At 51.4% G+C, this 15045-nt stretch overlaps 2 protein-coding genes across 9 annotated transcripts in view; both read right to left on the bottom strand.

Annotated features, from left to right (window-relative positions):
* IQCD (IQ motif containing D) overlaps positions 1-15045 on the bottom strand; it is a 542296-nt gene that overhangs the window by 486261 nt on the left and 40990 nt on the right. The gene's annotated exons all lie outside the window — the stretch shown is intronic.
* The window catches only part of OSBP2 (oxysterol binding protein 2), a 92396-nt gene that overhangs the window by 44831 nt on the left and 32520 nt on the right, over positions 1-15045 (bottom strand). The window contains exon 1 of one of the 7 annotated variants that reach the window (XM_068209211.1): positions 3191-3430. The exons of the other annotated variants lie outside the window; for them this stretch is intronic. Coding sequence (XP_068065312.1) covers positions 3191-3269 — 79 coding nt within the window. The 5' untranslated portion in view covers positions 3270-3430. Of the gene's footprint in view, positions 1-3190; positions 3431-15045 lie in introns of those variants that run through there. 7 annotated transcript variants of the gene reach the window in all.

The raw sequence follows: 15045 nt of genomic DNA, 5'->3' as shown, positions 1-15045 counted from the left end.
CCCTCTGTGTGCTGAAGCTGTGGGCCAGGTGCAGCCCAGGATCTGATTTCCTTTGAGGATAATCATCCATGTCACCACCAAATATTAATGACAGACTGCACTTGGGCATGGTAAGAAACCCAGCACCAAACACACGGCGTGGAGCTGCAGAGGGAAATTCCTGATGGAAATGTCCTTTGCAAGCAGCAACAGCACTGCTTCTACTGGCAAGAGCTTTGAGATCCTCAAAATTAACTAATGATAAGCTAATTATCTTTGTCTGTTAGCTACTCACAGACCTTTCTGTGTACAGCAAGTGAAGTGCCCGCATTCCTCTATCTCTAAAGACTTCAGCACCTCAGTCCTTCCTCCTTAATTTGGCCACAAACCCAAAACCCAAGATCCCATCAGCTCTGACTGAACCAGATCAGCCCCTTAACACACAAACACAGAACAAATCATGTCCTTAAATCCATCTGCACCTTCCTTTGACCCTGTATAACCAAAAGAGCACCGGCACAATTTGTGCCATCCCCTGGGTCCCTGGCAGTGCCCAAGGCCAGGTTGGACACTGGGGCTTGGAGCAGCCTGGGACAGTGGGAGGTGTCCCTGCCCATGGCAGAGGGTGGCATTATAAGGACCCTTTCAACCCAATCATTCTGGAATACTGATCATTCAACCCAAAGATCCAATAATTGTTTTTTTGGTTTTTTTTCTTACAAGCACAAAAGGAACTCCTAAAGCCACCCAAAGCCTCCAGGCTGAGCTCCTCTGTTCCCAAGGAATCTCCTGCTGAGCAGAGCCAGGCCCAGCTTTTCCCTGGGCTGCTCATTAAAAGTCATCAGCATTTAAAACATAGTTCAGACAGCTCCTTTTGAGGAGATAAGTGGATTTAAGGACAAAATTTTGGTAGGGAAAAAAAATCACAGCATGAGGATTTCCAAATGAAAAGCAAAGCCTCCTTGGGATGTATTTTCTCATCCAAAATACTGCATTTCCAATGGGGAATGTGCTTTCCAGAGTGACACACTTTGCACATCACAGTTTTTACAGTAAATTGGTTTGAAAAGCCAACATTTTCCCAGCTTTGGGGTTCAGCTTGCTGTTAAAACATGACAAATATTTGTCTGTCATGTCCCAGGGCCAAAGCCTCTGGGTTTGTCAAATTTGCTCCACATGTGTGAAATGGATGCTCCCCCACCAGACAGGGAAAATTTTTTACATGTCAATGCAAAGCTTGCCCAAAATACCACCATAAAATGGGGTAAAGATGCTTTGGGGGCAGAAAAAGACCAGGCCAGCCATGGAAATACCCCAATGTCACCTCAGACACCTTCAGAAACCTCTCCCCATTTCTTCCCTGCCCTTCCCAAGCACACTCCCCATTTCTCCAGTGCTCACCACTCACGTTCCCTCGAATTCTCACACAAGGCTAGTTTCAGCTTTTGATGAGAATAATTCTGGTTTGGGGCATTTTATTCTTCACTGAAGCCTTGTTATGTAAAGCTCTGTGCAGAACTCCTGGAACACACATGTCCTTACGTCACCCAACTGGAAAACAGCTCGAGAAAGAAAGCAAAGGGAAGGGGACAATCTGGATCTGATAAAAAAGATTTTTGGTTTTTTTTGGTCATCTGAAGCCAGCTGTAAATCTTCAATTGCTTGAATTTTGATTTGACCTATTTGCATTCCTCCTTTCCTCATCCTTTTCTGGAGGAAGGAAATTGCATTTAGATAAAATAATTTATTGTGAAGTGATGCTTGAGAGCAGGACGGGACCACAGGAGGGAGCGGAGTGACACAGGACCATGGGATCATGGAATGGGTTGGGTGGGAAGGGACCTTGAAGCCCATCCAGTGCCACCCCTGCCATGGCAGGGACACCTTCCACTGTCCCAGGCTGATCCAAGCCCCAGTGTCCAGCCTGGCCTTGGGCACTGCCAGGGATCCAGGGGCAGCCACAGCTGCTCTGGGCACCCTGTGCCAGGGCCTGCCCACCCTGCCAGGGAACAATTCCCTCCCAATATCCCATCCATCCCTGCCCTCTGGCAAGGGGAAACCATTCCCTGTGTCCTGCCATTATCCCAAACTACATCAAAGAAGCCACATTTGGATTTGACCACCACAAGGCCCAGGTGTGAATCTCCAGGTGTTCCCAGGTCCCTGCAGGCAGACCCTTGGAAAACAGCAGGGATAGAAATAAAACACGGGATGTGATGAGCTGCCAGTGCCCAGGATCAGGGGAGCTATCTCTGGTCTGCAAGGAAAGCAAAGAACATCCTGCAAGTCCTCACTTCTCACCATCAGCCTTCACTGTGAGACACCGGATTTTGCTCAGCCCCTCCACTGATGAATCATGGAATGGGTTGGGTTGGGAATGACCTTAAAGTCCATCCAGTGCCACTCCCTGCCATGGGCAGGGACACCTTCCACTAGCCCAGGGTGCTCCAAGCCCTGTCCAACCTGGCCTGGAACACTTCCATGAACTGTAAGTGCTTCCATGAAGCAACACAAAAGTTGAACTGAAAGGCAGGACCCACCTCCAGCCTTTTCCTGCTTCATCCCACTTGGGAAAAAACACTAAAATGGGGATTTGTCTTCCAAAGCAGTGCAGATTTGGGCAGAGCATCCTTTATGCCACAAGGGACAGTGCTCCTGCACACCCAGCACTGAGCTCGACTGGGAAATACCTGGAATAACAGAGAGGGCAGTAACAGACAGGACATTTTAGTGCACACCTTAAATCACAGCTCAGTGTTCCTGGAGAACATCTCTGCCTCTCACCACGGTGTGGGCAGGGAGCAGCACAGGACCGGCACAGCAACGCTCTCATTCCATCTCGACTCAAAGGAATTTGGCTTAGAACCGAAAAACACATCCTGACACCAACACAGGGACCGATTTACCCATGACAAACAGCCCAATACCCAGTGCAATTAAAGGTGCCTGAATAGAACAAATTATCAGCAAATTTAAAGGGTTTTTTTTTTTTGTATTAAAACTAAGTCAATCTGGATTTTTTAAACACCTGATAAAGCAGGAGCCCCACACTTTGTCCATCTCCAACCAAACCCAGCAGGGCTGTAGCACATGATGCCTGCAGGGCAGATTCCACACGTGCATCCCTAATATTGCTGGTCGTGGGGTCAAACACCTCCTCCTCCACCCCACCCCAGCAGAGCAGGGAAGCCCCAGGGATGCATCCACTAACCCTTGTGGAATTTATTCAGACAGCCGGCGTTGCAGAAGGAGCGGAGCGATGCTGTCTCCCAGCAGCCCCTACCCTTCATCCCCACCGCGGGATCGCTCTGCCGAGGCTGCCTCCTACATGGCTGCGAGCTTTGGGATGGAGGAAAACCCACAGGAATGAAGAGACAACGGCCCGGGGAAATGTCCTTATTCCAGTGGCACACTTCCCATCATCCATTCCCAGCACATGCCGGTAGCAGGGCACTACGGCTCCATCACCAAACCAGCCTCGTACCAGCATGCACCACGGAGCAGCCCTTAACCCCATCCCTGCCGGAAAACAGCCTCATCTGCCAAAAAAAAACGGGACAGAGAACGGCAGCAGCAGCCCCAGCCCGGGGAGGCTCGGCTGGGACCGGCTCCTGAGCGGTGCTGTTGGATACCCAGCCCCAAAGCCAGAGGGATGCTGGATTTTTGGGGAGAGAGGGGGAGATTTGGAAGCTTGTCCCTTTAAATGCTGCTGGAGGTTATTTTTAGGACACTGGCTTAAAATAAAGATCAGAATTCCTTTTTTTTTGTATCAGAAAGTCCATTATCCATTTTAGTCACTCGGCCACATTTCACATCCCAACAGATCCGTAACAAAACTCCCGGAGGCTCCTCCAGCTCTGTCCTGCCTGAGATCCATTTTCTCGCCCCTCCATTCCAAAAACACTGGATCTTCCTAGCTTTAATTTTCCCACTCTCAAGGGAATTAGTAATTCTGGAGGAAAACTGCAGCATAAATCCCAATCCAGAGCCCAGCAGCTGCAGCTGGGAGCTGCTGCGTGTGTGCAGTGGGACCCAGAGCACGGAGTGGGAATTGGGAATCTCCAGGACCCACAGGGTTTAACAGTTTGCATTTGATCATTTTTTTCTCACTCCAGCTGGATTACAAGGATTTTTCAGCAAGAAGGAAACGTTTGTATTCCAGCTTTTAAGTTGGAACCACTTTCTGAGGACACATTTAAATAGAGAGGTAGGGACTATGCAAGAATTCCAGGTGGAAAAAGGAGAAATTCAGCCAGATCACACAATCTTTACTCTGTGCATTCAAGCCAGGAAAACTAATGCTGGCAGTGTACATACACACAAAGATTTCATTAAATTATTGCCATCTTTATTGATGGTTTGGGTAAGAATCAGCAGTTCTTAAGAGGAAAATTACCACCCCAAGAGATCGGATTTTTAATTGGAGAGGAGAGGAAGGTCTTGATGGGATTTAGCTCAAAACAAGAATTTCCAGCTCTGGTATCAGATCCAAGGACCAGCTGGAGGCAGGATCTGGGTTTTGATACTGAGACCAGAGTTAATACCTAAACAGGGCCATACATACACAGACACACACATTTTATATTCTGTATTATACCCTGATTCCCAACCCCTGATCAGCAGGGATGGAGGAGACACAGCTCACTCCTGCTGCAGGAAATCAAGGCAGGATCATGGAAAAAAAAACCCTAAGATCCTCTCCATAAGGACCACATTCCCAAACTGACACAGCTCTGCATCTTTTCTGCCAGCTGCCCCCAGCCTCCTCCTGCCAATATTTAAGTTATACCCCCAGTCACTCATCTGAACATTTGGAAATCAGTCCTCAAGTTCCCTGCTAATCACCAGACTGCAGTTTTATCCCTGGATTTAGCTCGTTCTGCTGCAAGAGTTACCAGGGTCCCAGGAACAGCAGAAGGTGCCTGGGAAAGGCTCCCTGCCCCGTATCAGGATGAGCTTTCTCCTTTCTTTCCAAGGGAAATGCTGGAATTGTGATGTTACTTCTTGCTGAGCAACTGAAACTCGGGAGGTGGCTCAGGTGGGACCAGGAGTGAGGGTGTGGAGCACCCAGGGCTGATGAGGGGCCAGGGAAAGGCTGGGATAAACACAGTGAGTGAGGGGATCCAGGAGGAGAGCATCCATCTCCTCAAGGCACACACAGCATCCCACAACACACTCCCACACCATGGATCTCCCAGCAACACCAGACCGTTCATCTTCCAGAAACTGTATCAAATTTACAAAGCCATTTAAAAATGCAACTTCTACCTTCCAAGTATTTTGCCTGGAAGAAGACAAGGTGGGTAGGTCAGAGGATGGCTGTAGTTTGGGTTTAGTCTGACTTCTTTTCCAAGTGTGATGAAACTCCAAAACAAACTGGAGAACTTCAAGAATTCTGTTTTCCCATTCCCGAGCGTTCCCAACAACACTCCCAGCTGCACTCTTCAGCCTGATATCTCCTTTATCATGATCCAGTTAACCTTGAAAGCCTCCATAATCCCTAAGTTTGTAGTATCTTTACAGCTCTGCCACATCCACCTCCCAAACCAACTGAAGAATGCATCAGGTGATTGTTACAAAACCCTGCCAGGATTTGTGGGACCAAACCACCTCAAACTCCAGCTCCTCCATTACAATCGATTGGAAATGCTTTATTTGGAGCAGTTACAATAACTTCTCCCTGGTTCAGAGGTTCCCTGCACCAGGCAGGGTTGGCTGGGAAGGAACCTTAAATCCCATCTCGTTCCAGCCCCGTGGGGTTGCTCCGAGCCCCATCCAGCCCGAGCATGGGGCAGGGTGGGATGAAGGGCTGCCCCACACAGGGACCCTCAGGGGACCCCCCCACATATGGGAACCCATCACTGTATCCACTCATAATCAATTCAAATGTCTGAGCAAGTCCAGGAGCTCTCCCAAACACTTCCAAACCCACTGCACACCCCAAAGGAGCCCGGCCCCATGCGTGCACCCACAGAGCTCAGCCCCCTCCTGCCTCCCCAGGCTGCATTTAGGGAATTACATACTGCGTTTGCCACAGCACCTCTTCCTCATCCAGCGCTCAGGAGGGGACGCAGGGACGGGGACGGGGACGGGGACAGGGACAGGGGGCTCCGAGCCCGGGTCAGCCTTCCCCCGGGATGCTCTCCGCAGGCTCCATATCCTCATTTCCTCCCTTCCCCTCTCTGCAGCTCTCATTCCCCGTGCTCAGGGCTGGGAGTGCCTCCTCCTTCTCCTCCTCCTCCTCCTCCTCCCTCTCCTCACCTCGCTCACAGCAGCTGCGCTGTCCCAGCACACGGAAAACAGGCTCAGGAAAAAAAAACAGAAACTTGGGAAATTTCACCTTTTACAAGTTCCCAGTGGAAAAGCCCAAAACCAGCCCCTTTTGGGGGTCTCTTCTGGAGCACTTCAGGGCAGAGCTGCATGTCAAGGGTGACAAAGACATTCCTTGCCCAATTTCAAATCCTTGCTTCAAATCTTATGGTGATAAAACCTCCTAAAAAAATTCTGGGGACTTGTGCCTGCACTGAGATACCTTATAATACATTAATTATGAGATATTAAATATAGTAATTTACTGTATAATAATCCAATATTGCCTTGAAAGACTCTTTCCAGTATTGCCTTGAAATACTCTTTCCAGAAATGCCCAAATATTCCAAAATAGAACAGCTGCGCTGATTCCAGGTGTTCCTACTTTGGGATTGTTGTATTTTTTTAAGCAGTTATTCCCAAACCTCAAATTATCTCCCTGCTCCAACTGCCCCCTGCAGACACAAAGGAGAAGTGGCCACTTCCCTCTGCAAAAACCTTCATTGTATTGGAAAACACTCAACATGTCTTCATCCTCTGCTGCTTTTAATAAAATTTGATTCTTTTCAGAGTTTCCTAGAGAGGTGGGTGTCCCTCAGCTCCCCAAATTCCTGCTGTCCGTTCAAAGTATGATGCCCAAAACCACCCCACATAAAATCACACACACAGAAGTGAAGTGAACGTGTCTGAAATATCACAGAATCTTGGTTTGGGTGGGAAGGGACCTTAAAGCTCATCCATTCCCACCCCCTGCCATGGGGGAAAGGCTCCTTGCACTACCCCAGGCTGCTCCAAGCCCCATCCAGCCTGGCCTTGGACACTTCCAGGGATCCAGGGGAATCCACAAACTCCCTGTGCCAGGGCCTCTTCTCCAGCCCTTCCTGGTCCTCTCCTCCCTCCCAGGAAAAGTCAATCTCCCTGTGCCTACGTTGTCAGAAAACTTTTAGGACTTCCAAAAGGAAACACATTCAGCACTTTAAACCTTCTCTGGGCAAGGAGGTAACACTGGATCAGGAAACAGAAAACACTGGAGCAGGAACAGAAATCCACAGAGTCCATCACTCCCTGCAGTCTGCAGGAATTACATTCAGCCCCTTTCCAATGCTCCCCACGCAGCATCCAGGTAAGTGAGTGCCCTGGGATTTCAGCACTGCCTGCTGCACCTCGCTCTCCATGGGAAGGAACTGTACTCCTCCAGCAGGGAATCCTGCCAGGAACAAGCACAGCCTGCACCATTTCTGGGAGCAGGGAGCAGTGACGCTGCCTGTGCTCAGGGGCTGGCTGCAGGTCCCAGCTCCACACCTGGCAGCACTGGGAGCACCAGCCTCCTCACCAACCCCAGGATCCCTGAGGCTGGAAAAGCCCTCCCAGCCCATCAAGTCCCAGCTGAGCCCAATTCCCACTTTGTCCCCAGCCCAGAACACTGAGTGCCACCTCCAGTCACTCCTTGGACACGCCAGGGACGAGGACTCCAAACCTGCCTGGGCAGCCCTTTCCAGTGTTGACAATACTTTCCATGAAGGAAATTCTTCCTGATGTCCAACCTGAACTTCCTCCTCATAAACCAACATTCATGGCTGGAAAACCTCCACCAGCAGCACCCAGGACCCTGTTTAAAAAGGATTAACAGCTTTTGTATCCCTCCATCCTCTCCCAAGTCAGTGTCAGCACCTTACACCATCCAAGGGTTCAGCCCTTCCTCCCTGCATCCTGTCAGAAGCTGAAGGATAACCCAGTGTGCCACTGTCACCACTGTGCTCCTAAATCCAACACCCACCACACCCCTCAGTGAGGCTCTGGCAGCAGTTTAACCTCCTACCAGCACATTTCAGGGAGAATCCCAAATTGGGTGTTTATCATCTTGACATGCTTTCAGCCCTCTTTGTTTTCCCTTCCCTTGCCCAGCTTTAACTATAAATGAATATTTGAGTTCCTTGTGAATGAGTTACTGCCAGAGGGAGAGCTGCTCCCTGAGGAGACTCATTTTAAATTGGAAACACTGCTTAGAGCTAAATTTTTAGTTGAAGCTACAAATCTAATAACTGAGGTCAAAACTCCCTGGTTATCCATCTCCAGGAGCAGCATCCCTGCCAACATGATGTTATTACAGCACCACAAGAAGTCATTTTCCATGGGAAAAGGCAGGCTCTGGTGCTTCATCCATCCTTGCAGAAGTGGCTCTGCCCTCCAGGCTAGGTTTGTGTTCCACCTCCAGCACGGCCTCCTGGGGGAGGCAGGAGCTGGATCCCTGCTCACACTTGTCCCAGGACAGGGCTCCTGCAGGACAGGCTGCTGAGCCCACCCAGGGCACCAAATATCCTCAGCCCAGCAGTGCCAAGACCCCCAGCAGACCTCCCAGCAGAAGCAGCATTCCATGAATCCCATCCCATGAATCCCATCCCACCCCTCACCAATGGAGCCAATGGAGGAGGCTGCAAGTTACTACACAAGAGAGATTTTCCTCAAATAAAATAAAAAGCTGAGCAGAAGAAAAGTGGCATTGTATCCTCTGCAACTTGATCTTTACGACCTAGAGTGACAATTTTAGCCTAAAAACTCCTAAAATTCCACAAGAATTCTACATTTCCCAGGTGGATCTGGGGAAATGCCCCAAAGGAGCCTCTGCTGGCACCAGATTCCAGCACTGGGAGGAGCTGAGGCGCTGCAGGAGCACAGGCACCACAAGGTGCCAGCACAGCCCAGCTGTGCCACTTCCAGCCCGGAATGTCGGGGCAGGGGGAATTTGGGGGTCCCCGCGTGCTGTGAGCAGCCTGGGGTGGGAAAGGGGCTGGAATGCTGGGACAGGAGGAGCAGCTCTTCCCCACAGAAAAACGACTCTCCTGCCCAACTGGAGAGTCCAAGCAAGGTCTGGCTGGCTGTAGAGAGCGCGGGACTTCAGGACGGTTTGGATGGATGAGAGATCTCTGAAGTCAGGTCTTAGAAGATGTGGTTTATTAAAAGGGGGGAAAGGTCCTGATTGGAGTTGCCAGGCACAACTCGTGGCAGGCCCAGGGAGAGAGGGAGAGGGAGAGAGAGGGAGCGAGGGTTCCAGGTGAGGGTCCCAGGGGAAGGTCCGAGAGGGAGTCCAGTCCCTCGGGCACACCTTATCAGGGGGCTTCAAGGTGGGCTGGAGCAGGACTTGGGCCAATGGGGTCACAGATACCTGATACTTCAGGGGAGGGTCACAGGTGTGGGATGAACCAGACACTGGGGGTGAGACAGAGCATTCCATTTGACCTTTGGACCTATCTGCAGGTAAAGGGCATTGTTTAATCAGAAGGGGGATTGCTTTCAACCTGGCTATGCTATTGCTTTCTAGCTATTCAGTAGTCAAGGTTTGTTATTTCAAATCTAGTTCTCATCTCAATGTCTGGATTTTCCAAATCTTTTGCCAGGCAATCATATTTATAAGGTTTTCCTATTTCTTCTTCCCCAACAGCTGGCAAATTGATCTTCTCCAAGACATCCAATAAAGGCCAGTTGCAAAGTCAAGCACAGGCAGCAAATAACCTCGGCTCCTCCAAAGCCGGGCTCTCTTCAGGGACAGGGCTTATGCAAGAGCTGGGAAACCTGGAAGCACACGGAGCTCCACAGGCAGCCAGGAACCCATGGAAGCAGCGAGCCAGGAGAGGGCAACCTGCTCCTGCTGCATGGCCCGGGATGGGAGCAGGGAGCAAACAACACGGCTGCAGAGTGCCCTGCAGGAAAGGCCTGGGCGTGCTGCTGACAGCAGCTGGACATGAGCCCAGCTGTGCCCAGGTGGCCAAGAGGCCAAGGGCACCTGGGCTGTGGCAGCCCTGGGGTGGCAGCAGGAGCAGGGCAGTGCCCATCCCCTGAGCTGGCACTGCTGGGGCACCTCCAGAGCTGGGGCAGCGCTGGGACCCTCCTGACAGAGAGACCTGGAGGGGCTGGAGCATGTCCAGGGCAGGGAACGGAGCTGGGAAGGGGCTAGAGCCCCAGGAGAGGCTGAGGGAGCTGGAAAGGGGCTCAGCCTGGAGAAAAGGAGCCTCAGGGGGGACCTTGTGGCACTGCACAGCTCCTGACAGGAGGGGACAGCCAGGGGGTCAGGCTGTGCTCCCAGGGAACAGGGACAGGAGCAGAGGGAACGGCCTCAGGCTGGGCCAGGGCAGGCTCAGGGTGGATTTTGGGAACATTTCTTACGGAAAGAGCTGTCCAGCCCTGGCACAGCTGCCCAGGCAGTGGTGGAGTCCCATCCCTGCAGGGATTTAACAGCTGTGTGGATGTGGCACCTGGGGACAGGGGTCTGTGGTGGCCTTGGCAGTGCTGGGGAATAGAGGGATTTGGGTGATCTTTGAGGGCTTTCCCAGCCTCCACAATTCTTTGATTATGTGACTGCAGTCTGCTCAGATATCCCAAGTACCTTGTCCAGAGGGATGTCATCAGAAATCCCAAGGGGATGGGAGGCACACATGGCTCTGCAGGTGTTCCCTCAAGCTGTGAGTCCCATCAATTCCCTGATACCTGAGTAACAAATGAACATCCAACCCAAATTCCTTTAAGTGCAGGGAAACCTGAGGTATTCCCTGTACCCTGCTAGGATTGCACAGAGCTGTTGTATCCCACCACCAATCCAAATCCCATTTTCCCTTCTGTAGCCAGGAGCAGGAGCTGTTGGGCTTCATTAGACACAAACACCACAAGGTTTCCTGCCAGTCCATCATTCCTGAATGTCCAACAGCCCTGCCACCTCCCTCTCTGCCCCAGCCCAACCCTCCAGAGATGCCTTCAGACCCACTGAAGGATCAGTTTTCACTCATTTCTTATTAGCAAGGACTATTATTGTTTCCAGAGTTCAAACCTGATTTATGTCCAACAGCCCTTTTCTGTGCCAGGTAAAGAAAAAAGCCCGTGGGAATTCTGAATGCCTGACAGCAACAGTGAGATATGAACCGATTCCCTGAGCTGGGAATCTCCCCCTTGATGCTCCCAATTGTATGAAAATCCCTGCTGTGTTGCTAAATGTGGCGTTAAAAGCTACGTACAGGTGAAACCTGCCTTAAAAATCAGTAAGCAGACTCTGTTCCCAGCACTGAGAGAAAGCTCAGGGCTCAAGAGCCAGGGTGAGCAAGGACCTGGCTTTGTCCTCTTCCTGCAGCCCCATCTCCATGAGGTTCCACACCCCCTGTGCTGGAACTGTCCATCCCACAAGCAGGGACACCTCCCACTGTCCCAGGCTGCTCCCAGCCCTGTCCAACCTGGCCTTGGGCACTGCCAGGGATCCAGGGGCAGCCACAGCTGCTCTGGGCACCCTGTGCCAGGGCCTGCCCACCCTGCCAGGGAACAATTCCTAATTCCCAATATCCCATCCATCCCTGCCCTCTGGCACTGGGAAGCCATTCCCTGTGTCCTGTCCCTCCATCCCTGGTCCCCAGTACCTCTCCATCTTTCTTGCAGGCTACCTTCACGTACTCTCATCCTTTGGTTCTGCCAGGGGATAAAGTTCTGCTTTATCTGTGTGTCCAGTTCCTTTTCATGTGTCATTTTTCCAGATATGTATAAATCTTAGTTTGGGAATGAGGTTTTCCAGCATATAAATACAATGCATGCTCCCATTTTAGCTCTAGAAGTGCTTGAAAGTTTTGATATTATTTTTAGCACAAATATTTTTGAAAGTCTTCCCAAGCTAAACCTGGTGTCACTGGTACTAGGGAAACCACTTTTTTTTCGCCTGTTGTGAAAAATAACAAGTCTGTAGTATATAGAAGTGTTTTCTTGTTCAAACACCAAAACCCTGTCACCAAGGGTGAGTCTTTCCTGGTTCCCTGCCAGGCACGCACTGTGTATTCCCTGGGATCTCAAAAATCCCTCTTCCTGCGTGGGTGCAGAAGTGGGAAGGATGATCCTTGCTGTTCCTTCCCTGCTGCACTTGCTAATATTGACTGGTTTTGTCATTTTGGGAACTTTTCACTTGAGGGATGAACCCAGGGCAGATGGCCCCTCCTTGCTGGGCCCTGGGAATGGGAAAGCTCTGCCCTCTGGGGATAAAAGTGTCCCTGCCCATGGCAGGGGGTGGGACAAGATGAGCTTTAAGGTCCCTTCAACCCAAACCATCCCATGATTCTGTGACCCTGCAAAGGCTGTTCCAACCCCTTTGGCTGGAAGTCACAAAGCACCACAAAGCACCACTTGCAATTCCCCAGGGGAAATAATTAGCTCTGAGTTCAGGTGAAATGTGGGCACAACCACCCAGGGGTCACCGGTTTGGGCTTAGCAGCTTTGCCAAGTGACCTTGGGAATTCTTTCCCCAAAAAGATGTGTGAAAGGGAGGAGATCGTGTGCAAGCAACAACAACAACAAAAAAAAAAAAAGGCAATGGGAATGGGAGAAAGGAAATAAACAGCTGGAAAACATGGAATGATGGAAATCCCCTCACTCAGGCCACATACTCACATGTGCTTATCCATGGCACAGGGGGAAAGGGCCATAAATAATGAAATGAGGGAAAAAAAACAGATTTAAAGAAACACACAAAATGGGCATGGGAGAAACACAGTCTACTAACACAATCCACAGCATTTTTGGAAATAAGAATGGATTTGTGGTACCTACAAACATGGCAGAGCAGAAACCATTCTGCCCTGGTATTTATCACTTTATCAATTTATAACCAGCTTTTCCCTGCTATTTATCAACTCCAGGAGTAGCATAATCCTCACCATAGGAATTTATCCCTCTCCCTCCCATTTTTGCTGGAGAAGAATCTGCTCTCCAATGTGCCAAGGAGTGTACTGAGCCCTCTGTGTACAACAGGATTCTTCAGCCCCTGGGTTTTGCCCACCTCACCAGCTCCCACAGGCAGGACTGAGTAAGGACCCACAGGGATTTCTCCTCCCAGTGTTCCTGCACCAAACTCCTTCTGCATCAGCTCAGCCAAAATCGGGCCTTTCCTTCAGCACAGCTGTCCCAGGTCACCCTGGTAAGGAAAGAAGGGGCCTGGTGTGCCAGCAGAGTTCAGAGAATCGTGGAATCACTCAGGTTGGAAAAGCCCTCTGAGATCTTTGAGTCCAGCTGTCCCCAGCACTGCCAAGGCCACCCACGTACCCAAGTGCCACGTCCCCACTGCTGTTAAATCCTCCCAGGAATGGGGACTCCACCATCTGGACAGCCCGTTCCAAAGCCTGAGCACACTTTTCATGAAGGAATTTTCCCCCATACCCAAGCTAAACCTCCCCCAGAATCCTCGTGCTGCACATCCCACCCCCCTCCTCTGGCAGGAGCGTTCTCCCAGCTCCAGCGTGGGCACGGAGCCTCCTGCCCACCCTGCTCCGCTCCTGCTGCGCCAGCCCTGCCCAGAGCCTCGCCCCCAGCACTCCTCTGCTCTGTCACCTTCCTGTGTTTATTTCCAGGGGGTTACTGCTGCAGCCTCACCTGGAATGCTGAAAACACAGGAGCCCCAAAAACTCCACTGAGAAGCTGCCTCAGGGCCTGGCTCGCCAGACACAGCTGAATGCCAGCCCTGCCGAGGGATCTCAGGAGCCCTAGGACAGCCCAAGAGGCTGCCAAGAGTGTGAAAGGACAGGGTCACTGCCCAGAGGAGGGAGCACTGGGATTCCCTGGGCAGTGGCACAGGGCAGGGGAGGCAGAGGGGATGTGCCTCTGCCCTTGGGCAGGGGCAGGAGCAGCACTGGAGCAATAGGAGCTGTGACATCAATTCCCATCCCACTTCTGAATTACAGAATCCCAGAATAGTCTGGATGGGAATGGGGACTTAAAGCTCATCCAGCTCCATCCCTTGCCATGGACAGGGTCATCTTTCACTGTCCCAGGCTGCTCCCAGCCCCAATGTCCAGCCTGGCCTTGGGCACTGCCAGGGATCCAGGGACAGCCACAGCTGCTCTGGGCACCCTGTGCCAGGGCCTGCCCACCCTCCAGGGAACAATTCCTGCCCAATATCCCATCCATCCCTGCCCTCTGGCACTGGGAAGCCATTCCCTGTGTCCTGTCACAGAATCATGGAATAGTTTAGGTTGGAAATGACCTTAAAGCTCATCTTGTTCCAACCCCTGCCATGGGCAGGGACAGCTTCCACTGGACCATGGACACCACCCAGAGCTGAGGAGCAGCCACGGCTCCTGCGCTCACTCCGGAGGATGAGGCAGGAGCAGCAGAAATGGCCTAAATACTGCTGCCTGCTCTGAGCCCCTGCTGGAATGTTTAATTCCTGCTGTTATGTAAGTACTGTTTTCTGGGTTCTTTGGCTGGCAATGATTATCACGGATTACATCTACAAAACAACAACAGAGAACCTGCTGTGGTACCTGGGATCAGGGGAGAGCAGCACCACAGCGGGGAGGGGAGCTCAGTTCTGGGGTTACTCCATCCCCACATGAAAGTGGAGTGGAAAACAGCAGCAAGGGAATTAAAAACAGATTAGAAAAATAACAATGCGGGGGAGGGAGGGGAGGGAAGTGGTTCCTGGCTTGTGAAATAGAAAAATCCAAAGATTCCTCCCATCCTCCTCGTGTTTGCACCTCCAGGCAGCAGCCAGGAGAAGGGAGCAGTTGGAGTCTGTGTAGATAAGAGAACCCTACACTGGTTTGTGGTGGAAAGGGACCTTAAAGCTCATCCAGTCCCAACCCCTGCCATGGCAGGGACACCTTCCACTGTCCCAGGCTGCTCCAAGCCCCAGTGTCCAACCTGGCCTGGGGCACTGCCAGGGATCCAGGGGCAGCCACAGCTGCTCTGGGCACCCTGTGCCAGGGCCTCAGCACACTTACAGGGAAAAATTTCTTCCCA

Source organism: Anomalospiza imberbis, chromosome 18 (assembly GCF_031753505.1).
Source record: "Anomalospiza imberbis isolate Cuckoo-Finch-1a 21T00152 chromosome 18, ASM3175350v1, whole genome shotgun sequence".
Taxonomy (NCBI): domain Eukaryota; kingdom Metazoa; phylum Chordata; class Aves; order Passeriformes; family Viduidae; genus Anomalospiza; species Anomalospiza imberbis.
This window is presented reverse-complemented; position numbering and strand designations above follow the sequence as displayed.